Source organism: Alnus glutinosa, chromosome 12 (assembly GCF_958979055.1).
Source record: "Alnus glutinosa chromosome 12, dhAlnGlut1.1, whole genome shotgun sequence".
NCBI lineage: Eukaryota > Viridiplantae > Streptophyta > Magnoliopsida > Fagales > Betulaceae > Alnus > Alnus glutinosa.
This window is the reverse complement of record NC_084897.1, coordinates 16,972,360-16,997,127: the sequence shown is the minus strand read 5'-3', so window position 1 is coordinate 16,997,127 and position 24,768 is coordinate 16,972,360. Positions and strand designations below refer to the sequence as shown.

Here is a 24,768-nt window from a genome sequence, read left to right as displayed (position 1 = left end):
CATTCAAAAGGAGTTTTATTGGATAGGATAGGAGTAGGAGTTTTGTTGATGATATGAGCAGCTAAAAGAACACATTCACCCCAGAAAAATAAGGGAAGGTTGGCTTGAAATCTGAGGGCTTGGGCCACATTAAGAAGATGTTGATGTTTCCTCTCTACAATAGAATTCTGTTGAGGAGTTTCAACACAGCTCAGTTGAATGATGCCCTTAGGTTGATAGAAAACAGGTAATTGAAACTTAAGACCATTATCACTAAACAGAATTTTGACCTTAGTACTGAATTGAGTTTCAACTTGAGTAATAAAGGAAACAAGGAGATTTTGGGTTTGAAATTTATTGACCATAAGATGAACCCATGTAAATCTAGAGTAATTATCCACAATTGTGAGAAAATACTTAAGACCATGAAGAGAATCAGTAGTGAAGGGTCCCCAAATGTCACAATGAAGTAAATTAAAAATTTTATTGGATAGTGAATGACTTATAGGAAATGGCAAGCAATGTTGCTTAGACAAAGGACAAATTGTACATCAATTATTGGAATCAACAGTAATGCTAGAGTCATATTGACTAAGTAGCTTTATTCTAGAATTGGACAAATGTCCTAAACGGAAATGCCATACATCAGAAGAAATGGTTTTAACAGAAAAACTCTGAGTTAAAGGAACAGAGGAAATAGAAGAAAAACAGGTTTCTCTACCCACTCCAATCATTCTCCATGTCAACAGGTTCTAGATAAAGCAAAAATCAGCAAGAAATATAAGACAACAAGAAGAGAATTTTGTGAGTTTACTTGCTGATATAAGATTGAAAGAAAAAGCAGGAACACACAGAACATTGGTTAGAATTAGAGAAGCAGAAATTCTAACTGTACCCATGTGTGTTACCGAAACAAATTGTCCATTAGGGAACTTGACAAACTTGGAAACAATAGATGTTATGGTTGTAAAAAAAAGAAATAAAACAAACCATGTGATCAGTGGCACCTATGTCTGTGATCCACGGATGATTGGCAAGTTTGGAAGCAGTTTGAAAAGATGAAATAGAATGACGAAAACGATTGAAACAGATGATGATTCTATATTAGAAACCTGATTAGCATAATACTGTTCTGTAGCGGATTTCCCTTTGGTGAACTTATAACCAGGTGGGAAACCGTGTAGCCTGTAACACTTCTCCATTGTGTGACCATAAACACCACAGTGTGTACAGTTAGGTTGATCCTTTTGATTGGCACTTGATTTGCCATATAGAGGGTTAGAAGAATTTGTAGCAGCAGGTCGAGTAAATGAAGATGATGTAGTAGATGGACCTTTAGTCAACAAGGCAGATGCATTGTGATGCATTGTGCTAAGTGAGCCAGAAATCTCACTTTGGCGTTCATGTTGAACAACTAAAGAGAAAACCTTGTTAATGGGTGGAAGAGGATCCATTAACAAGATTTGTGCTTTGACATGAGAAAAGTACTCATTCAATCCCATGAGGAACTGAAGAACATATTCCTAATGATGATACTCATTGAGAGTTTTCAGAACACCACAAGAACATTTGCCACAATGACAAACCGGTAATGGACGATATATAAGTAATTCATCCCATAGACCTTTGAGAGCAGTAAAATAGCTGCTTATAGATTGGTCATCTTGAGTCATGGCAGAAATTGCCTTATGGATTTGAACGATTCAAGGCCCATTCTGTTGTGAGAAACGATCACGAAGATCATTCCACATGATTTCTGCAGAATCAACAGAAATGACGCATGCTGTGAGCTCCTTGGAAATGGATTTAATAATCCAAGATAACACCATATTGTTGCACTGAGTCCAGGAAAAAAAATCTGGATCAGAAAAATGTGGTCTTGGCAATTCACCATTGATGAATTGAAGTTTGTTCTTGGTAGTCAAGGACATGAACATTGATCGGCTCCATGTACAATAGTTGTCGCCAGTGAGCAATTGAGTAACAAGGATTGAACCAGGGCTGTCACCATGATGAAGATACAATGGATTAGAATCCATTGTAGAGATTGTTCAACTCGAAGAATTGGATTCCATGAACAATATGAAATCAGATGATGAAAAAAAATGAAATTAGATGATTAAGAGAAAAAGCAGAAGAACTAGGGTTTAGAAATGCTCTGATACCATATCAGAAATGAAAGCAGAGAATATTTGGAATTTTCTCAATTGCATTGAGTGAATAAAAGAAGCTTTACAGAAGGTATTTATACAAGCCACAGTTTCTGCAGAAAGAACTAACTAAAGCTAAAGCTTAACTAGTGAGAGATTAACTTGCTAGAGAAGTAAACTAACTGTCAACTAACCAACTAAATACAACTCAATTAACACATGTTCTAAATACAGTTATACAGCTCAATTAACACGTGTAGCTCAATAGCTTATGAGGCTGAGGATGTTATCGACATGTTCATCCTCAAGGTTGCAGAGCACATGAGGAGGGGCGGGATGGGGAGGATAGTTCATATCCCCACGCACGCAAAGATGCTTTGGGATGTTGGAAAGAAGATTGCAAGCATCAAGAATGCAATCAATGATATCTACAATAACAGAGAAAGGTATGACATTGAAAGAGCTATGGAGACTATAGATGCGGCGGCGGTGGAGGCAAGTCGAGGAAGATGACGTGGTGGGTTTCGTTGATGACTCATCGACACTGGTGAAGCAACTTATTGAAGGGGATTGGAACTGTGATGTCATTTTGATCATTGGCATGGGTGGGTTGGGGAAGACAACTATTGCTAGGAAAATCTACAACAATGTTCACGTCAAGAGCCACTTCAAGTGCCGTGCATGGGTGTATGTATCTCAAGATTTCAGAACCAAAGAGCTCTTGCTTAACATTTTGAAAAAGATTGAAATATCAGATTGGAGGACAGTAGAAGAATTAAAAGAGAAGTTGTTCGAATGCTTGCTGAGAAAGACGTACCTAATAGTAATGGACGACATCTGGAAAACTAAAGTATGGGATGAGGTAAGATCTACTTTTCCCACTAATTTGAATGGAAGTAGAATATTGATCACTAGTCGCATAAGAGAAGTAGCTTCACATGCAAGCCTTACTTCTCCCTACTTTCTCCCATTTCTTAACAAAGATGAAGGCTGGGAGCTTTTAAGTAAGAAAGTGTTTCGAGGAGGAGCATATCCTCCCGAGTTGGAAACTATGGGGAGAAAAATTGCAGATGATTGTCGTGGCTTACCACTTTCCATTGTGGTATTAGGGGGCCTTTTAGCAAACAAAGAGAAGACACCTGGAACATGGTCCAAATTGATTGGCAATGTAAACTGGTACCTTACTGAGACTAATACAATATGCAAAGACATATTGGCCTTAAGCTAGACCAACTTGCCTCGGTGCTTGCAACCATGCTTTTTGTATTTTGGTGTATACCTAGTAGACTTTGAGATCCCTGGAAGGCAATTGATCCACCTGTGGACAGCTGAGGGTTTCATACAGCATGTTGGCAATAGAAGCGTAGAGGATGTTGCTGAAAACTACTTGGAGGAGCTCATCGATCGAAGCACGAAGCTTGATACAAGTGGCTAGCAGGAGGATAGATGGAGGCGTAAAGAAATGCCGTATTCATGATCTTCTATGAGACCTCTGCATATCTGAGAACAAGGAAGACAAATTTCTTGAGCTACTCAGAAATGACAACCGTTCATTCCCGAACAAATCTCGTAGAGTTTCCTTCTATTGTATCCTCCCTCTAAACATTTTTCCAAACTTCTCTGATCCTCTTCTAAACATTTTTTCAAACTTCTCTGATCCTCCATGTGCCCGTTCTTTGTTGTTCTTTGACGAATACGAAAATAGAGACTAGAATTTATGCATCAAAAGCTTTAAGTTGATTCGGGTGCTTAATTTTGAGTGTATAACACTCTACTCCATTCCCGAAAGCATAGAAACAATGATGCACTTGTGGTACTTGAGTATAAGTTTATCTTCTTTTGTAATAGATATTCCTGATTCCATTCATAACCTTACGAATCTGGAAACACTTTTCATAGTGGGTAATCCACAACGGAGTTATTCGGTAACTGGGAGCGTTTAAGAAATCTACATCTGAAAGGGTTTAAGTCATTGTCTTGCTGTTTGGATGAAGTTCTATGGAACCTCAAAGTCCTTTCAATCAAAATGAGTTACTATGGTAAACATAAAACTTTTCCTTACGAGCTCGACAAGTTTCCTTTAAGGGAGCTAAGAATGCATCATAATTTTGAGAGTGAAAGCAAAGTAGTAGATTTTTTGGTAGTATATTTTTTGGAAGGCCTCCACCATTTACGTTATCTTCAAATATTGAGAATCGTGCTTTTCCCAATGCTTCCCATTGATTTGAGTTCATTTCCATTGACAATCACCAAACTAACAATAATCTTTGTAGGATTAGGAGTCGGTGGCGGCTTGACAATGCTGGGAAACCTTCCCAATCTTCGGACACTGAAAATATAATGGTGCAACGATATTATTGATTTGCATGTCTTTGGAGGTTCATTTCCTCGACTCAAAGTCCATAAACTGCATAGTTTGTGTTAGTATTTTGGCCTCATTCTGTGTTTGGACAAAATCACTTATGTGTAAAGATGCTGTAAACATGGATTCCACTTGTCAGAGCATTTTTCAGAAGACTCTGCACTGCGAAAAAGATAAAAGATTTCAGATTCCCTGTCAGCAGTCCGGACGACGTGTTATCCCGTCTGGACGCCCATCTGTCCATTGCTCCATTCGTCCGGACGCCAGACAGACCAGCATCATCCGTCCGGACGACGTATCTTTCCGTCCGGACCCTCCACTGTATCGAGAAGCTTCAATTCCAGCTTGCATCCGTCTGGACCTCTCAGCAGCCCGTCCGGACGTCCATCAGTGATCGATTAGCTTCAGATTCTTTCCAAGTTCAAATATGGGAAGATTGATACACCGTCCGGACAACGTGGTTTCCCGTCCAGACGCGCTCATAAATAAGGCAAGAATCACAATTCAAATATCACCGTTCGGATGTCAGTCAGTATTAGTCTGGACGCGCGCTCATCAGTTAAGGAAATTGCCGATTCGACTTCAACCGTCCGGACGTCTGCCTCTCATGGTCCGGTCGCACGTATAGCAGATATGGAAATTGCGTGTTGAAGAATTGCCGTCCGGACGTTCATCTCCCTTGGTCCGGACGCGCGAAGCCTTATATGGAAATTACTTACAGCGGACGTACGACTGTCCGTACGTCAGTGTCTCATCGTCCAGACGGGGCTCTTAAACAGGAAAGATTTTCAGGGAAATTTTCAGAAAATCCTGTCGCACAGTTGTCTGTCCGAACGGCATCCGTACATATTACAGCAGTCGTCCATTCTGCACCTCAACCTATAAATAGAGGCCCTTGGGCATTGAGAATTGCAAGAATTCGGTATTGAATTCCACAAGAGCTTAGAGAAGTTCAAGATCCCTCTGAAGCCGTTACAAGTGTGCTGCGCTACATCTGAAGTCTATCTTAGGGGTTGGCCCTAAGGTAATGGATTCCATTGAAGACCCTTTTAGGTAGGAGACCTGGTTGGGAGGCGTTCGTGTTGGGTTACACGTTAGAGAGCAAGGTACGACCACTGCATTGGGTATATGTGAGTGTTACTATCTTGTATTTAGCTTTGTCTTCTGAATAGTGGAATTCCTGGGTTTGGCTGCCCCGGAGTGGTTTTTCTCTTGATTGAGTTTCCACTTCGTCAACAAAAATCTGTGTGTTGTTTACTTTCCACATTGTTATTTTTGTTGCACACTTTACACACACTTGTCTTATTTTAGAAGTCAATTTCGATTTTCAGTTTGGAAAAAGTTGAAAAATGGAAACTGGAGGGAAATGCAATGCCATGCCTTAGATATTTGGTTATCAAAAGATGCCATCGTTTAACCATGCTCCCACCGGAACTATGGAGTTTGACTGCCTTGCAAAAGGTGGAGGTGCAGGTGTTAGATTTAGACATAGAAGTGGTACGCATGTTCCAAGAATTGCAGATGAAGGTTGGCTGAAGCTATTGATCAAGACCATTAGGTGATTAATTACAACGTATCCTCATCGCTCAAGTAAAGTACTGAGAAATCATCAAAAGACCCATTTTACAGGTATACTTTTATTTCCATTTTCATTTCTATTCTCAATTCGAATATATATGTCACTTCTTACATTTGCAGCACTTAAATATGCTTGTTCGTTTCCTTTGCTCTTTCCGTTGTTGAAAGCAATATATATTTAGTCACTAATCTTTTTGAAAATAAATTTATCAATTTATTTAAATATTGCTCTTGCTTTATCTTATCTACAATTATTAATTACGTGATAATAGAGAACTTCAAAGGAAATCAAAATAGTAAAACCGGGGTGAAGAGTATCATATATTACTCATTATGATATATGAAAAGGGTAGAGTTTTTGTCAAATTGGGTCGGAGTGAATTTAGTTTCTCAAATCTAATCTATGAAATTCTGCGTGTCCCTTTATCATTTGAGAAATACATAATTTTTTTTTTAATTATTTCTTAAATACTTTGTTAATGCTATTAAAAAAAAGCATGTATTTCTTCCCTGCTAAGAGGCACATGAAAATTTTATAAATAGGGTTAGAGAAAATTCCTCCGATTGATCAATTTTCCTCCATATGAAAATAGGGCCACCCATTGGAATAATGTTGCTTTCACATGCTCTTCTCCTTGCTAAGTCAGCACGATAGATTTTGAGGCCTACGACAATAAATTTAAGCAAGGCATTTTCTTATATTTAAATATTAATTAAATAATATTTGTATAAATTTCAATACTATATTTTATTTAATTTTTTATTTGAAAATTGTTCTTCTCATTTTTTTAGAATACAAATTTATTAATTATGTTTATATATTTTTTTAACATTGATCTCTATTTCTTGAAGGCGGTACTATGATTTTTTAACATCTCTAATAGTTTTTTTTTTTTTTTTAAGAACTTGTTTCCCTAGTTCTAGTTACCAAACAAAGCATTTGGTTCTAGTTTCTTACTTTTTGCCTTTCTGGCAATTGTTTGTGGAAGTCAATCTCTCTCATTCTCTTTGGTTGCTAGTTTATCATAGAATTTTTTTTGAAATATAAGAAGGAAGCACAAACACAATTTATACAACTCTACTTAGCAATGCATTTTACTTACGTGAGCTCAAGTGGGATTTTTTTTATTCTAAACTTCAAAAGTTTCATTTTTTCTTTTTTTATTTCCCTAAAAAAAAAAAAAAAAAAAAAAATTTCCCCACATTTTGTCTGCAAAGGAATAGCGGATTAGTGTTATATTAGGAGAGACTTAAAATAGTGGAAAAAGTATGTTTGAGTTTTATTGGGATTAGCTGAGTGAGGTTATGAAACTCTTCAAGTTTTCTAAACTTTTTTCAAAGAAGAAATAGGGGATATGAGTTTCATTCATGTATTCATGATTGTTTATATTTATTGATTTGCAGGACGTGGAGGAAGTGCTAGGAACAAGTTTTGGATGTCACTGGGTCTTCCAGTCGCTGCAATTGTGAATTGTGTGTTAGAACATATAAATTTATTATGCTCAACTAAAATGCGCAGCGAAAAATTAAAAGATGAGGATCTAGGCTTACCTCTAGCCATTTTTGCTCAAGCGTTTCCATGAATATCTGAAGAACAAAAATATATTATTTGAGTGATCTTCTAACCTATGCCTATGACTGAATTGCCGTACTGATGGTGTACACATGCTATTAATTTATCGGTTAGGTCAGGGACCCTCAAATATGGTAAATACCGTATTGTTCCTCCCATCAAGGAAACAATGTTATTAATTGATTTTAAATCAATTAAATGATTCCATTACAGTAATCTAAATTAATAGAAATTACCATAACCGTAATACGGTATATTATATTTATTTATTAAATATAATAAATACCGTATATATGGCATACATGCCATATATGGAGATAATATCTTACATTCTCCCACTTGGCCTTTATGACACATAACCTTATGGTATTAGGTTCTTTAGTTTGGCCAATCACTTATGGAATCCTCTCACTCAGACAAGAAATGTATCACATGAATCATGGCGGTAAAACCTTTATAAAATTAGGTCGTCCCTTTCATGTATCACAATATAAAACACTCCTTACATGAGTACTTTTATGGATAGTAAAGCTTTATGAATGAACTTCCTATAAGTCATTCGGGTCCAACTTTATTTATCCTCATGGATAAAATAACAATTGTGCATAAAATCTGTATTATAATAACTTCATGTCTATAGACCAAAAAGAGAAAAACCAAGAAAAAAATGAATTAATGAGTTTCATATACTCGGCATGACTTTCTACTTTCTTTATCGGTAAACTTTTAGTCATGGGATCCGCAATCATTAATTCAGTACTTATATGCTCAATAGACCCTTTACATCTCTTAATGTTATCTCTCGTACTGAGATACTTGATGTCAATTTACTTCTTCTTCTACTCTTTATTCTTATAAAAGAAAGCTATAGTAGAATTATCGCAGAGTATTTTTATGGTCTAACTGTAAATCGACAATATTGAGACTTTTAACAAAATGTCTCATCTATCATGCCTGTGTACTAAATTCATATCATACAAGAATTTTAGCTTTCTTGGCAGACGTAGCAATTATAGTCTGCTTACTGCATCTCTAAGATATATCCCTCAATATGAAAATATATACCCTAAAGTAAACTTTCTACTATCTACACAATCAGCAAAACTCAAACTTGAACAACTAACCATCTCCAAATGGAAATTGTATCTTTAGGTGAAGTTGTACTTCTTGGTTCCTTGCGTATACCGCAAGACTTTATTTGCAGCACTTTATTGACCCAGTATTCTTACTGTCAGTCCAATGGTTAAGTCTAGTGCAAGCATATGCTTGCATTAGGTTGCATAATGCAGATGCTTACAAAAAACTTTTCATCTGCCCTTGTACCAATACATTTTGGGACATTAATCTGTATTGAATTGGTCCCTCTTAATTGCTACTGAAGGTGCAAAATCCTTCATTCTAAATCTTCCCAAACCATTTTCAATGTAGGCCTTCTGAGATAATGTTAATGTTCTTTATGTCTTTGTAAATCTCTATGTCAAAAGACATAAGAGGTTTCACCCAAATCCTTCATTTCAAAGTTTTGTGAAAGGAACTTCATGTAGCAAACCTAAATAACCACTTGCAAAAATAATATCTACATATGGGTCTAGAAAGATTATTTTACTCCCACTGACCTTATGGTATATATGCTAATTAACAAGGTTTTCAATAAACAATGAAACAATAACCTTGTAAAAAGTATACCATCGATGAGAGATTTGTCACAACCCATAAATAAAATTCTTTAATTTGCAAGCATTCTGACTGTTATTTATAAAACCTTTAGATTGTGTCATGTAAACCTGATCTTTAAGATCCCCATTCAGAAAAGTTGTTTTCACATCCATTTGATGTAGCTCTAGATCAAATGAGCTACTGTATCACAATGTGGAATTATCTCCACTCATGGCTTGTGAAAGCAATTTTGGATCATCTTTAAGTCTGACATCAAAATCAAACTCTTGAGGTATATAACATAATCACTAGAAATTGTTGGTCTCCTTATTCTATAGGATTTTCTTAATTCTACTTCCTCTACATTTTGCAAAGTCTAAGTAGATTCAAACTGAACCTATTCTTCATGAGTTGACAATTCTAAAACTGATTGTAGCTCAGGGTAATCAATTTGATTGTCCATAAGTATAATCAAACATCCTTCATATGAAGGATCTTCAGTCAACTCTCGTGTTTCCTCTAAGTAAAATCTTTTGAGGGTAGACACTCCCACTAGGTTCAACATCCTTTAGAAATTCTGCAATCAATAACTCTAGGATTATATGAAGGATAATAAAACCTAAAACCACTTCAAGTTTACTAGATAGCCTATAAAAGATCCGCTGGTTGTCCTTGAATCTAATTTCCTTAGGCGAGGATTATAAATCCCCTCTTTAGCAAGGTGACCCCATATGTGTAAATAATTTAAACTTGGCTTCCATCTATTTCATACTTTAAAAGGTGTCTTAATGACAACCTTAGATGAAATCCTATTTAATACACAACGTTCTTCAAGGCTTTGCTCTATAAGGGTAATAGAAGATTAGTATTACTAATCAATTCTCTTTTGTGTGTACCTACCATAATACTCTTTGCCTATATCAGATTTTATGATCTTCATGTTGTTTCTCTTCTTCTTCCTTATAGGTATTGAAAGCATTCAATACCTCAACTTTATTATTTAGAAGATAGAGATACATAATCCTTATATGGTCATCACTAAAAGAGATAAAAATATCTCTGACCATTTAGGCAATGAGTATGAAAATGTCAACACCTTTCAATGTACATGATTTCAAGAATTTCAAAAGGCTCTCTTCGTCACCTTTAGTGGTCTTGTTGGTATGCTTTCCCTTATGCAGTTCACACAAGTACCAAAGTCAGTAAATTATTTACTGACTTTTATTTTCTGTATGGAGATATATTCTAACATCCAAAGCCATAACAATAGCATTTTTAAATTCACAAAGACTCCACTTTATGTCAACATTAGTATAAACAAATAATTTTATTTCAAAAGTTGGGATATAGGTCAATTTTAAATAGACCCTTAACCAATATTCCACCCAAAATAAGAAAAATTTCAAGTTTAAAATAAAATGGAAATTTTTTAACAAACCAAACTATAAAATAAATTTCTAAAAGATTATGGAATATAAATCATTTTTGAGGTAAAAAATATAATTGAATTTCAAAAAATAACCTATAGATCCTAACAACCTCCAATTATGAAAAACACGTTTTCTGCATTTGTTAACAATGTGGATTGTTAAACCATAATCAATCCAAAACATATTTGAATGAGTCACTAAAAGAGATTCACGACATACTATATATATGAGATTATCTTTATTTTAAGTCATTTCTCATACTTTATGCAATCTTTCTTTATATGCCATTGATTTTCCTTATTGCAGGAGAAATAGGTATCTTGATTGCCATAATACTTTATTGGCACCATATTCTCATGCTTTAACTATTGGGCATGAGTGCATTTATCGGTCTTTCCCTTAACATGAGTAACCATGTGAACACTTTATGGACTCTCTCATATTCTTAAACATACATGGTTAGAAGTTTATTTACTAACCAATTATCCTTATGTATGCCTTAAGCTAAAATTTCATATTTAGAAGAAAGAATTCAAAAAATGAAATAGACCAATAATGACTCAAAATCTCAATCTTTAGGGGCTTAAGCTAAGTTATAATATCATTCATTCCCATAATGGGATTAGAAACACTTTAGAAACTGTAAAAGGTTTGTCTTTAAAGCTTTTTCTATTAGGGTACTGGCCAAGTTTTGTTTGAACTTACTAAATGTTCATAAACAGCTTTTATAAAATCTTTGACCCTGAAACATTCAGGAATAAATTCCTGATGACTTTGGTGACATGAGATTTCTTGAACATCTAACTTAGGTGATTAAATCACTCCCACTGTTCATGCTTAATAATCTCATATGGCATACTTAATTCCGTGGGAGTAGGTGGTTTGTCCACATGAAGCACCAAATTTCTAACACCCAAAGTGAAAATGCAAATTAATCTTTTTCCAGTCAGAAAAAATATTACCATAAAGTATTGGAACATAAAACTACCAAAAGGTAGAGTAATAGGAAAAACTGCAATCACCAAGAAAATTAAAATAAGAATACTTTAATGCTATGAAGTAACTTTATTTTAAATTAGCCAATGCCAATTTAAATAGTAAATTTCAACCTACCTGTGGGAAAATGTTGCATCACGCATGGAATTTACTCTTTATTAATAAGACTAATAAACTTAAATATTAATAAATAAAAATTCTTCGTACCTGTCGGCAACCGAGGGAAATTTTACTTTTAATACTAAATTTGTTATCTTATTCTAATTAAGTCATAAAAATAAAAACTTCCCTGTGGGGATAAGTAATTAAATTTATGAATTAATTACAAGACTATGTTAATTTTTCTATATGAAGTTCATGTGTATGATCTTTATGCTATTATTATAAAATCGAGATGCTGTGGCTCTTCCAAAATCATAATAATCACGTTGCAATTCATGAACATATAATGAAATTCTTTATGAGGTTCATACGTGTAATCTTGATGCAATTATCATTCAAAAAATTGGGATGCTGCGGCTCTCCCAAAATTATCATAGTAATTGCGACTTCATTAACATTTAACAACTTTATAGATGCCCACAAATAGCCCAAGAATATAACAAACCAATACCTAAATGGGGTAAACAGTATTTTCCAAGGTGCAAGCAGGTGAGTTTTCAGGAAAGTGGGGGGGGTCACAAGGACATACTTAAATCCCAAGACTTTCCCAGCTAAAACTTTTCTAGACATTGCATTCTTGGATATTACTGTAAACACGCTAGCATATATGGTATTGTTAATTATTCTTAAGTCTAGGCATCAAGTAATTTATAATTAAACAATTAAATATATTTCTAAATTGATGTATTAAAGAAACAATAATTTTAATACAGAACAATGTAAATCATAAGTGGAACAAAACTTTAATAAGAAAACATAAAACCAAGCATAGTTGAATGGTTTGAAGCTTGGCACTTTATGGACATGAAGGTCCCAAGTTCAAACCCCATATATGCCCAATTTATCTTGTTTGATAAAAACCGAATGGGCTTCTGGGTCAACTTTATATCGGGCGGGTGACTGTATTGGGCTCGGGTCAGCCCAATTTTTTTTTTAAACAAAAAAGAAAAGCTGAATTGGGTTGACCCGAACGGGTTGGACCACTTAGCCCGACCCGCACTTTAATATTAATAACAACTCGACCCAGATTTGCTTAATGGGTTGAAATCCTACCCGGTTCCCAAACCAAGGAAACTCAGCCCGTAATATTCTTAATGGGTTGAAAACCCTAAAAGCTGAAAAATGAACCCTAGCCGCCGCCGCCCTTTTCTCCTTCCTGCCATGCATCCTCATGCGGCTGCCACGAGGGGCCGCCGCTCAGCAGGCCAACCGGATAGGGTGGCCGGTTGACTGTCACAAGGAGGCCTTGGGAAGCAGCCTCTCCACGCATGGTAATGACGCCGCTGTGCCCAGCGGCGTCTCCGGATGGAAAATTAGGGCAATCGGTGTTTTGTCGCTGCCGTGGAAGCCGCTCAACCTCATGCGGCACTCTCTTGTGCATGATGCCGGTGTATAGTCAGTGGCCAGAGTCGGCCAGCAGCGAAACCAAAACGAGTCTCCCAATATGGAGCCCAATCACCGGTCGTCTTTGTGCCGGGGCCTGGATCCTCCCTTATGCAGTGATAAATCATTGCTGGATCCTTCAGCCTCTTGTGGTTGTAGCATGGATTCTCATGGTGGGATTAAGTGGATTGACAAGCCAAAAACAGTATATGAGAGAATAGGAAGTTTCATGCTTTTCAATAGTTATACAACTTTTCTAGAATATGTATGTGAATATCACAGTACAAAAGCCACAATATTGTAGTATTGCATAAACAATAATGAACAATACCAATATTGCAAAACAGTGTGTAATAATCAGATGCAAAAATTGTATATTATAATGGAAAAATACCAATATCACGGCAGTGGGTTATCAACATTACGTGAATAATAGATCTAATTATATTCACTAAATAAAACACTGGATTCAATAGTATCCACACAAATTGAGAATCAAAGACAACTTAATGCTGAACAAAATAATATAGAGGTGGCTTTGATACCACATGTTAGAACATATAAATTTATTATACTCAACTAACATGCACAGCGAAAAATAAAAGGATGAGGATCTAGGCTTACCTCTAGCCATCTTTGCTCAAGCGTTTCCACGAATATCTGAAGAACAAAAATATATTATTTGAGTGATCTTCTAACCTATGCCTATGACTGAATTGCCGTATTGATGGTGTACACAGGCTATTAATTTATAGGGTAGGTCAGGGACCCTCAAATATGGTAAATACCATATTGTTCTTCCCATCAAGGAAACAATATTATTAATTGATTTTAAATCAATTAAACGATTCCATTACGACAATCTAAATTAATAGAAATTAACATAACTGTAATACCGTATATTATATTTATTTATTAAATATAATAAATACCGTATATGTGGCATATAGGCAATATATGGAGATAATATCTTACATTGTGCAGACAACATCGGGGCGAAGAACCTTTACATAATCTCTGTGAAGGGGATCAAGAGTCGCCTTAACCGCCTGCCGTCCGCTTGCGTTGGCGACATGGTGATGGCCACTGTCAAGAAAGGGATGCCCGATCTCCGAAAGAAGGTCGTGCCTGCTGTTATTGTGATTTGTGAGGCAGCGCAAGCCGTGGCGCCGAAAGGATGGTGTTTTTATGTACTTCGAAGGTTGCTTTTTTCTGTATATGTTGATATGGATATGTTAATATCATTTGTTTGGTTGTTAAGAAGTCATCACGAGTGTAGAAAATAGGACCTATTTTGCCTAATAGGTTAGGATGCTTTAAGAACAAACTATTTTGGAAGGTTCTATATTATTGGTTTGTTCTTTGTTAGAAAAATTGTACTTTATCTAACTATTTTATAACAGATTATTTACCCCACCCTCCCCTCCTTTTTTTTTGAAAAAAAAAACTAGTATATATGCAATGAGAAAATATTCTTGTACAACACAAGACACATGGAGTGGGACCCATGTGGTGGGACAAGTTGCTCCCATGCAATTAGGCATTAGAAAGCAATAGTTAGGGGAAATTACCTTTTGCTCCCATGAACTACCACCCTATGTCGACATGCCCCCATGAATGAATCAAAAAAAATAAAATAATAAAATATGCCCCCATGAACTGCCACCTCGACTATAAGAGAGCATTCAACTACCAATTTTGCTCATTTTTTCCCCTTCAGTCAGTCAGACTTGTTAACTCAGACGGCCAACGGGTCACGTGCACATCACTTGCCGTCTAATCCTTTTTTCTCCTACTTTTGCCCTCAGCCCCGGTTGTTAAAGGAAGAATATACTCTTCGTCAAGATTGTCCGAAATTCAAAATACCATAGGTGTGGAAATGACGCTTATACCCTTAGTTTACCAATGAAATCCCTCAAATGCCCATTGAATCTCTTATTGAAAGTCTGAACTACCCTGAATATCTCATTGCAGCTCCGTACATCTCATCTTCCACACTCAAAACCCTAGAACGGATCTTCGAACCTCACGCTAGCTTCGCACTCAAAAATCGAAACAAACCCTAGATCTGCTACTTCGCACTCGAGATTTTGAAGGCCTCGCGCACTTGTTTCAGCGTTGTAAGTATTGTTCGATTCAATTTTATTGTTTTCATTAAAATAAAGCATGAAATTTTTCTTGTCGGAGTGAAAGCAACAGTTTATTGTTTAATACTTCACAATCGGTTTGTTTTGTGCGATAAAGTACATATTCTTTGTTTGTTTGCTGTTTTTTTCTTTCTTTCCCCTTAAGTGGTCCTGCATGGTCATTGGTTTTCCCCATTGTCGGTGGTCCCATTTGTTTGTTGGTTTTTATTTTCTTGAAGTGGTCCCGAATGTCTTGTTGTGGTCTGCATTGTAATGGTCTCACATGTCTTGTTTTGTTTTTTTTTTTTCCTGAAGTTGTCCCGAATGTTGTTCTGAATGCCTCCAGTTCCTAATTTGAATTCCATAGAGTTAATTATCATGGGGAGTAAGGTTCTGGAATGGAACGTGCTACTCCTCTTAAAAACACATGATTTTACAATTGGATAAGTGGTCCCCAATGTCTCCAGTTCCTAATTGGAATTCCATAGAGTTTGTTATCATGGGGAGTAAGGTTCTGGAATGGAACTTGTTACTCCTCTTAAATACACATGTTTTAGAATTAGATGTTATATACATGAATGTGATAACCATAAATTTTGTAACATACTTTTGAGTAAAACCAATTTTGCTTTGTATAACTGCCACCTTAACCTAGTTTAGGTCATCTTTGCTGACCATTCACAAAAAAATTGACAGCCATCCAGCTGATATGTGACAGACTTATTGGCCACCGTATTGTTCATGTTTTAGAAATTTAATGTCACATAATATTTCAAATAGGATCATAAAAAATGTTGAGATATGTGGGTTTTTCAGATTATTATGTTACATAATATTTCAAATAGGATCATAAAAAATGTTGAGAAATGTGGGTTTTTCATATTATTATGTCACGTAATATTTCAAATAGGATCATAAAAATTATTTTTTATTGTCTTTTTGCAGATTTAGTGGTCTCGAATTTTTTATTAGATAGTAGATACTAACTGCCCCCCCCCCCCCCCCCCCCCCCATCTTTTGGAACAACAAGAATTAATGTTTTGGAGTACCTTTTGTATTGATATTATTTAGAGCAATGTAGCTTTACTGTGGAGTATCAAATGTTAATGTTATTGGGAGCCAAATGTTATTTATGTTTAATTTCCTTTCTTATTTCTACTAATTAGGGAAACAAAATTATCTTTTCATTTATTTATTTATTTCCCTTTGTCTTCTTCTTATGATGGTAAGATGCAATATGATCCGATTGTTGGAGCCCTTTGAAGTTTGCTGACTTGGCCAATGATTGTTGATTTTGATGTGTTTGATTTTATGACTAAGTGATCATCACAAGTTAATGATGCATAAGTATTTCTGCTTATGATATAAACTTAGTATAATTGCAAGCAAAAATGAGTTTTAATTGTTGCAGAATGCATAGTAATGTTGTTTCCGTTTATGGTAATGGCTCCAACTTTTATGTACTCATGCACAATTACTCATAATGTTTGTATTGTTTATGTGTAGGGTTAAGCAATCCACATAGATAATGGCAAACAACGATGTCATTTTTAGGGTTCATTATGAGGGCCGATTTGATAGGCAATACAAGTGCGCGTATGTTGGAGGAGATATAGGGTTGTATGAAGAGACATATGACTTGGATTGTCTATCTTTTTTTGAGATAGAAACAGTAGTTAGAAACTTTGGATACCAACCAGGTGACCTAGTTTATTATAGCGAACTCGGTAAAGAGTTAGATGATGGGTTGGTGCTATTGACATCTGATGAGGAGGTCGTCAGAATGGCTGAGGTCTTTTTAGGCCATAAACTTGTAGTACTGTACACAGTGTCTTTTGCAAATGCCGGTGATGAAGTTGGCCCAAATGTGGGTGAGGATGATGATAGTGGTGATGATGAAAGGAGGAGGAGGGTTATAAATGGCCCATACTGGTAGTCATTGATGAGTAATGATGACGATGAATGGGATGTTGGTGATGAACCAGTGGCTGGTACCTCAAGCCATGGAGATGATACTTCCACATTTGGAGATGACTGGCATGATTTTATCGACTTTGATGAGGAGGGTGATTTTGATGAGGTGGTTGGGGATGATAATGATGGGTATGGTGATGAGGAGCATGGCCATGAGGAGGTAGCTCAACTAGAGACCACTCATGTTGGTGGCTCAAGAGATTCGGCAAGTTTGGGTGGCCAATTGTGGATGATGAGGAAGAGGACGAGGTATCCTCTAATTTGGCCAGAAGTGATATCTTGTTAACTCCCCCTAAAAGTGATGAGGAGTATAAGGAGAGTAGTAGGGCCAAGTGTGTTAAGATGTGGACATGGAAGACCCCCATTCAGATGTTGGCATGTCATTTGATTTGGCAAGTCAGTTCAGGAAAGCTGTGAAGGAATACAATCTGTTTAGGGTGAAGGATGTTGAGTTCACAAAAAATGATGGGGACCGGGTGATTGGAGTTTGTAGGAGTAGGGCCAAGGGTTGTCCCTGGAGAGTTTATGGTTCATTGGTACCGGGTGAGATGACTTTCATGCTTAAGTCACTGAACCCTACTCACTAGTGTACAAGATGTTACAATTGAAGAATTGTAACATCTAGGTGGATTGCAGATAGTATGGTCCACAAATTTAAGACACAGCCAAACTATCCACTGGAAGCTCTCTGTGATGATGTAATAAGGAAATGGAATGTGAATGTCAGTAATAGATAACTGTACAAGGCTAAATGTAAGGCTAGAGAACAGATAGAAGGCAAACAAAAGGAGCATTACAAGCAATTGTGGGATTATTGTGCAACCATGAGGCAAACAAATAGAGGGAGCTGCATGTTGATGAAAGTCTAAAGGCCAAGTTTTCACCAACTTTTCAAAGGTGTTTCATGTCTTTGGCAGCATTAAAGGATGGTTTTAGACAGGCTTGTAAGCCTGTGATAGGAGTCGATGGCTGCTTTATTAAGGGTCGTTATGGGGGGCAGCTGTTGTCTGCTGTTGGGAGAGATCCAAATGACAACATTTATCCCATTGCAATTGCTGTAGTTGCAGCCGAAACCAAGGATAGTTGGTCCTAGTTCCTAGAGACTCTAGTAGTTGACCTTGGTCCAAATGGCTCTACCGGGTGGACCTTCATCTCTAACAAGCAAAAGGTGTGTTTGTTTGCTTTGTTTGAATATTAAATTACTGTATTTTCATACATTTTCACTTGTGCATTGACTTTCATGGTTGGAGTTAACTCTGGTTTTTTTTGTTTTGTTTTGTATTGTTTTTGTTTTTGTTTTTTGTTTTTGTTTTTGTTTTTTTTTTGTTTTTGTTTTTGTTTTTGTTTTTGTTTTTGTTTTTGTTTTTGTTTTTTTTTTTGTTTTTGTTTTTGTTTTTGTTTTTGTTTTTGTTTTTGTTTTTTGTTTTTTTTTTTTTTTTTTTTGTATCTTATGTTTGTTTTGTGCATAAGGTTTGATTCCAAGCTTCAAGGTAGTGATACCAAGTGCATCGCATCGCATATGTGTGAAACACTTGTATGTGAACTTTAGGGGTGAGGGCCACAAAGGTTTGTTGCTGAAAGACAAGTTGTGGAAGGCAGCTGCTGGCTATACAGTTGGATTCCAAAGGGAAATGGAGGCGTTGAAGAAATTGAGTCCAGTAGCTCATGCTTATTTGGAGAAGATAGACCCGAATGATTGGGCTAGGGCTTTTTTGACACCATCCCAAAGTGCGACTTAATCATGAACAACCTATGTGAGTGCTTTAACTCATACATCATCAAAGCCCGAGACAAGAAAATAATTACCATGTTGGAGATGATTAGGAAGTCGTTGATGAAGTGGTTCTAGAAGAAGAGGCAGGGAATAAGGGAGTATGTCCGGTGTTAGTATTTTGGCCTCATTCTGTGTTTAGACAAAATCACTTATGTGTAAAGATGTTGTAAAAAGGGATTCTACTTGTCAGAGCATTTTCAGAAGACTCTGCACTGCAAAAAAGATAAAAGATTTCAGATTCCCTATCAGCCGTCTGGACGACGTGTCATCCCGTCCGGACGCCCATCTGTCCACTGTTCCATCCGTCCAGACGACGTATTCATCCCGACCGGACTCCAGACAGACCAGCATCATCCGTCCGGACCCTACACTGTATTGAGAAGCTTCTGTTCCAGCTTGCATCTGTCCAAACATCGCAGCAGCCCGTCCGAACAACTATCAGTACTCGAACAGTCTCAGATTCTTTCCAAGTTCCAATAAAGGGAAGATCGATCAACCGTCCGGACGATGTGGTATCCCGTCCGGACGCGCGTCACCTTAAGGCAAGAATCGCAATTCAAATATCACCGTCCGGACGTCAGTCAGCCTTGGTCCGGACGGGCGCTCATCAGTTAAGGAAATTGCCGATTCGACTTCAACCGTCCGAACGTCTGCCTCTCTTGGTCCGGATGCATGCATAGTAGATATGAAAATTGCGTGCTGAAGAATTGTCGTCTGGACGTTCATCCCCCTTGGTCCGGACGCGCTAAGCCTTATATGGAAATTACTTGCAGCGGAAGTGCGACCGTTCGGACGTCAGTGTCTTACCGTCCGGATGCGGCTCTTAAACATGAAAGATTTTCAGCGAAATTTTTGGAAAATCCTGTCGTACAGTTGTCCGTCCGGACGGCGTCTGTACATATTACAGCAGTTGCCCATTCTGCACCTCAGCCTATAAATAGAGGCCCTTGGGCATTGAGAACTGCAAGAATTCGGTATTGAATTCCACAAGAGCTCAAAGAAGTTCAAGATCCCTCTGAAGCCGTTTCAAGTGTGCTGCGCTACAACTGAAGTCTATCTTAGAGGTCGGCTCTAAGGTAAGGAATTCCATTGAAGACCCCTTCAGGTAGGAGACCTAGTTGGGAAGCGTTCGTGTTGGGTTACACGTCTGAGAGCAAGGTACGACCAGTGCATCGGTACATGTGAGTGTTACTATCTTGTATCTAGCTTTGTCCTCTGAATAGTAGAATTCCTGGGTTTGGCTGCCCCGGAGTGGTTTTTCTCTTGATTGAGTTTCCACTTCGTCAACAAAAACTGTGTGTCTTTTATTTTCCGCTGTGCTTGATTTTTGTTGACACTTGATTGCACACACTTTATTTTTAGAAGTCCAATAATTTTCAATTGGTATCAGAGCAGGCACACTCTGTTGAAAGGTTTTATTTCCTGAGTGTGATCCTCATCTCTTTGTGACTTATATTTTTTTATTACACCGTTTATCATGGATTTTTCTCAGTCATCTGAAGAAAATTATGATATTGAGCTCTCTAAAGTTTTTGAAAAATTAGATGAAATTGTTTCTCCAAAAGATCTCAAAAAGGTGAAACAAGAAAAAGAGTATTTGATTGTTCAGTTATCTGAATCGCATGTTTTGATTGACTCTTTGAGATCTGAGAATACCATGTTGCTTAATATTATTGATGAACTTGAGAATAAATTGGCAAAATTCTCTAGTGATAATTTGAAAAGCATGTTGTGTATTCATTCAGATATTTTGAACAAGCCTGGTTTAATAATTGATGATTTGAGTGCTTCTACTTCACATGCTTCTGATTCTGAATTAGATTCCAGTATTATTAAGCCTGTGATAGTAAACACTGCTTGTTTGGATAATTCTTGCTTGAATAATTGTGTGATGCCCAAATCCAAAGATACAGGTACACAAGCTCATGGTAAGTTTGTCCCTACTTGTCATAATTGTGGGAAGATTGGTCATATTAGGCCAAATTGTTATTTGTTGAAATCCCACAAGCCTTGGATTAAGCAGGATGCTCTGAAGAAAAGTGAAGTGAAGATTCTTCCTCAGCAAAATATGTCCCTTTGCATAGGAGACATATAAAAGGTAAGGGCAATGTTGTTTGTAAGAATGCTAACCTTAATTCTACAGAGAATGTCAAGAAGCATTCAAACAAAAGAAGCTTGCCCACCTGCCATCACTGCGGCATCACTGGTCACATCCGATCCAAATGCCCATAACTCCAGAAGTTGATGGTTCAGAGGAAGCTGCCAACTAGAGCTACATCAGGCACTCTACCTCCTACGGTGCTTCGGGCTCCACGGCATCAGCAATAGTTTGTTCCTGCCTATCAGAGTGGCAAATCAAAGAAGAACAAATCAAGGCGCTACAAGAGAAAGCCGCAGAAGCCCATTAGCTACCATGACTATGAAGGGTTTTTGAGCCTGATGCAAGGCATGCTAAGGAGAATGGACAACATGGGCAAGACCTGCAAGCTACCACCACGAGTCAAGCAGGTATGGGTCAAGAAGGATGAGACCATTCACCCCTTGAGGGGGAGTGGACTCACCTAGTAAAGGTGAAGTCTTCCCATGCCTAGGATTTTGGTTCCTAAATCCTAGTGCATGTCAGGTATGTTTGTATTGCATCGTTTATCATGTCATATCTTATTCATGCTTTTCATTCTATTTCAGGAACCTTTTATTCTATCCCCATATTTTCTCTGGTTTTCTTGAGAAACATCTGCATATATTTTTTTTTGGGGATGACAGTTAAACCACGTCGAGCTGCTTCTTTTCTATCTTGGTATTTCTAAACCTCTCTCCATGAGGACAGGTTTGGTTTTACGTTACATGCTGGGATTAGATGTCATTTCCTTTTCCATAAGCATGTCTTTGTTTTTTTTATTTTTTTATTTTTCAAAAAAAAAAAAAATTGGGGAGAATTTGCAGGATTTATTTTCTCTTGGCGTTTTAGATATTGCATGTCTTTTTGCCTGATATCTCAATTCTGTATGCATTAATCTACTCTTCTCAGATATAATTGAGTGTTTATGACTATATTGGCAAAGTGTTTTTCCTGTTTATGCAAAAAGTAGGATAGCTTCTTTTCCTCACGCGATGAAAAAGTGCACTATCCCAGGCTCCCCTAAAGGTACATCTTTCCTTCTCTGACCTCTTTGTTTCTAGAAATTCTGGATAAGAGAAGGTTTTTGATACGATGACCAAATTGACCTCATGCTAGTTGAACCTAGAGCCTATAAACTCTGGCACTCCCTATAGTTTGCAGCACCATAAGAAACAAGCAGTTAATCGTATGAAATCTATGCTTTACAGTATATATTCTCTGCTTATGTGCTACATTTGCTTTATGCCTTGCCCTTTACATGCAAGTAAAACATTTATGTTGTCCTTCATGGTACAAGTAAATGACTTAGGTGCTGCATCGCAGGGGGAGTGTATCAGATGAGGGTGGCTAGGCCCTAGTAAGGTTTGACTTTTTGCTTATCTTCCATTTATTTTCTCTCCTGTCTAAGAAAATCTGGTTGTTATTGGTCAAATTTTTGAAAGTCATACCTTGTGGGAAAAGAGTCTTCACACACACACGTGCATTGAGTGAGTTGAGTTGTCTATTTGAATTTTCTACAACCAGGAAAAATACTTGTGCTAATTAAAATCACAACTCTCTTTTATATCTCTGTTTAGTTTTGAGATGCTCTCTGATTGTGTTATCAGTTGATTATACATGCATGTTCTGACACTAACTTGAGAAAATTTTATCTCTGTAAAATTTTCCTCAGTTTTTCTGGTGTTTCTGTGTGGAGCGTCCGGAAGGGTGGAGTTCAGCAGTTCGGACGGTTCCCTTTTTGGAGTCCGAACGGACGGCTTTTTGTCGTCTGGACGGGATCCGTTCCACGTCCGGACGTGAGCTGTCATCCTCGGGCGGACGGGTAATTTAATTCGTCCGGACGTGCGTAACCGTTTGGCTCCTTTCCGAGGCAGCGCGCATCCGGACGTCATCATAACACCGTCCGGACGGGCACCCCACAGAGGCTATAAATAGCCCAGATCGCCGATCTCACTCTTCCATACCCCACAAAATCCTTCCTTTGGCACTTTGTGAGTGATTTCTTGAGTTTTTGGAGTGATCTCATTTTGTTTGTGTGAATTCTCACTCCCATTCCAGGTATTTTCTTTTCTTGTCTTATTTCTTTCAGTTTATTTTGCAACTGTTAGATTTTTTTTTTTGGAATTTTTTTTTGGGATATCTGCCATGCTGAAATTCTTTGGACTTAATTGTGATATTCTCTGTTTTTATTTTTTACAAAAGTCCTTGTTACTGCCGTTATTCTGCCAAATTTTTATTACACTAACAAGAATATTTTTTTTGGATTATTTTTGGCAAAAATTCTTGTTGGTTCTTTTGCAGAAATCATGTCTGCCATCAGCTCCCAGTGCCGGGTCCGCCAGAGGATAGAGGAAGAGCAGAGTGCAATCCAAGCCAAGATCATGGACCGCAATGTCCTCGCTGAGCGAAACGTGGTTCGTGTTGACATCATGGTGCCTCCATTGGATAACATTTATGAGACTATCCAGACCTATCACTGGGGCTACCTCTACACTTGTGCCTGCATCGTCCTTAAAAAATTGAATTGACTTCTAAAAATAAAGTGTGTGCATAAGTGTCAACAAAAATTAAAGCACAACGGAAAGTAAATGACACACAGATTTTTGTTGATGAAGTGGAAACTCAGTTAAGAGAAAAACCACTCCGGGGCAGCCAAACCCAGGAATTCCACTATTCAGAAGACATAGCTAGATACAAGACAGTAACACTCACATGTATCGATGCAGTGGTCGTACCTTGATCTCTGACATGTAACCCAACACGAACGCTTCCCAACCAGGTTCACCTACCTGAAGGGGTCTTCAATGGAACTCCTTACCTTAGAGCCGACCTCTAAGATAGACTTCGGTTTATAGCACAGCACACTTGTAAAACGGCTTCAGAGGGATTGGTGACTTCTCTGAGCTCTAATGGAATTCACACCGAATTCTTGCAGTTCTCAGTACCCAGGGGCTTCTATTTATAGGCTGGGGGCTCAAATGAGCGTCAGGCAAAATATACCTGGGCACCGTCCGGACGGTGGACTTGGGCCGTCCTGACAGACAACTGTGCGACAAGATTTTCCAAAAATTTCGCGGAGAAATCTTTCCTGTTTAAGGAAGTCGTCCGGACGGGATGGCACATCGTTCGGACGGTCGCACGTCCGCTGCAAGTAATTTCCTTATAAGGCTCTCGAGCGTCCAGACGGCTATTCTTCAACACGCAATTTCCATTTCGGTAATGTGCGCGTCCGGACCATGATAGGCAGTTGTCCGGACGGTTGAAGTCAAATCGCCAATTTCCTTCTTTGATGCACGCGCGTCTGGACCACAGCTGTCAGACATCCAGACGGTCATATTTGAATTGTGATTCTTGCCTTAAAGAGACACGCGTCTGGACGGGATACCACATCATCCAGACGGTTGATTGATCTTCCCTTTCTTGGAACTTGGAAAGAAATCAGAAACTGATCGAGTATTGAGAGGCGTCCGGACGTGCTGCTGAAACGTCCGGACGGATGCAACCTA

The 24,768-nt window shown here is 37.7% G+C and overlaps 1 protein-coding gene and 1 pseudogene across 1 annotated transcript; both read left to right on the top strand.

Moving 5' to 3' along the window:
* The first annotated feature begins 2,607 nt into the window (after nucleotides 1-2,607).
* Nucleotides 2,608-3,357, top strand: LOC133852597 (disease resistance protein RPP13-like). Its single transcript, XM_062289369.1, has one exon. The coding sequence runs from the start codon at nucleotides 2,608-2,610 to the stop codon at nucleotides 3,355-3,357; it is 750 nt and encodes a 249-aa protein (XP_062145353.1).
* Nucleotides 3,358-7,478: 4,121 nt separating this feature from the next.
* LOC133852477 (large ribosomal subunit protein uL14x/uL14z/uL14y-like) overlaps nucleotides 7,479-24,768 on the top strand; it is a 165,136-nt pseudogene continuing 147,846 nt past the window's right edge.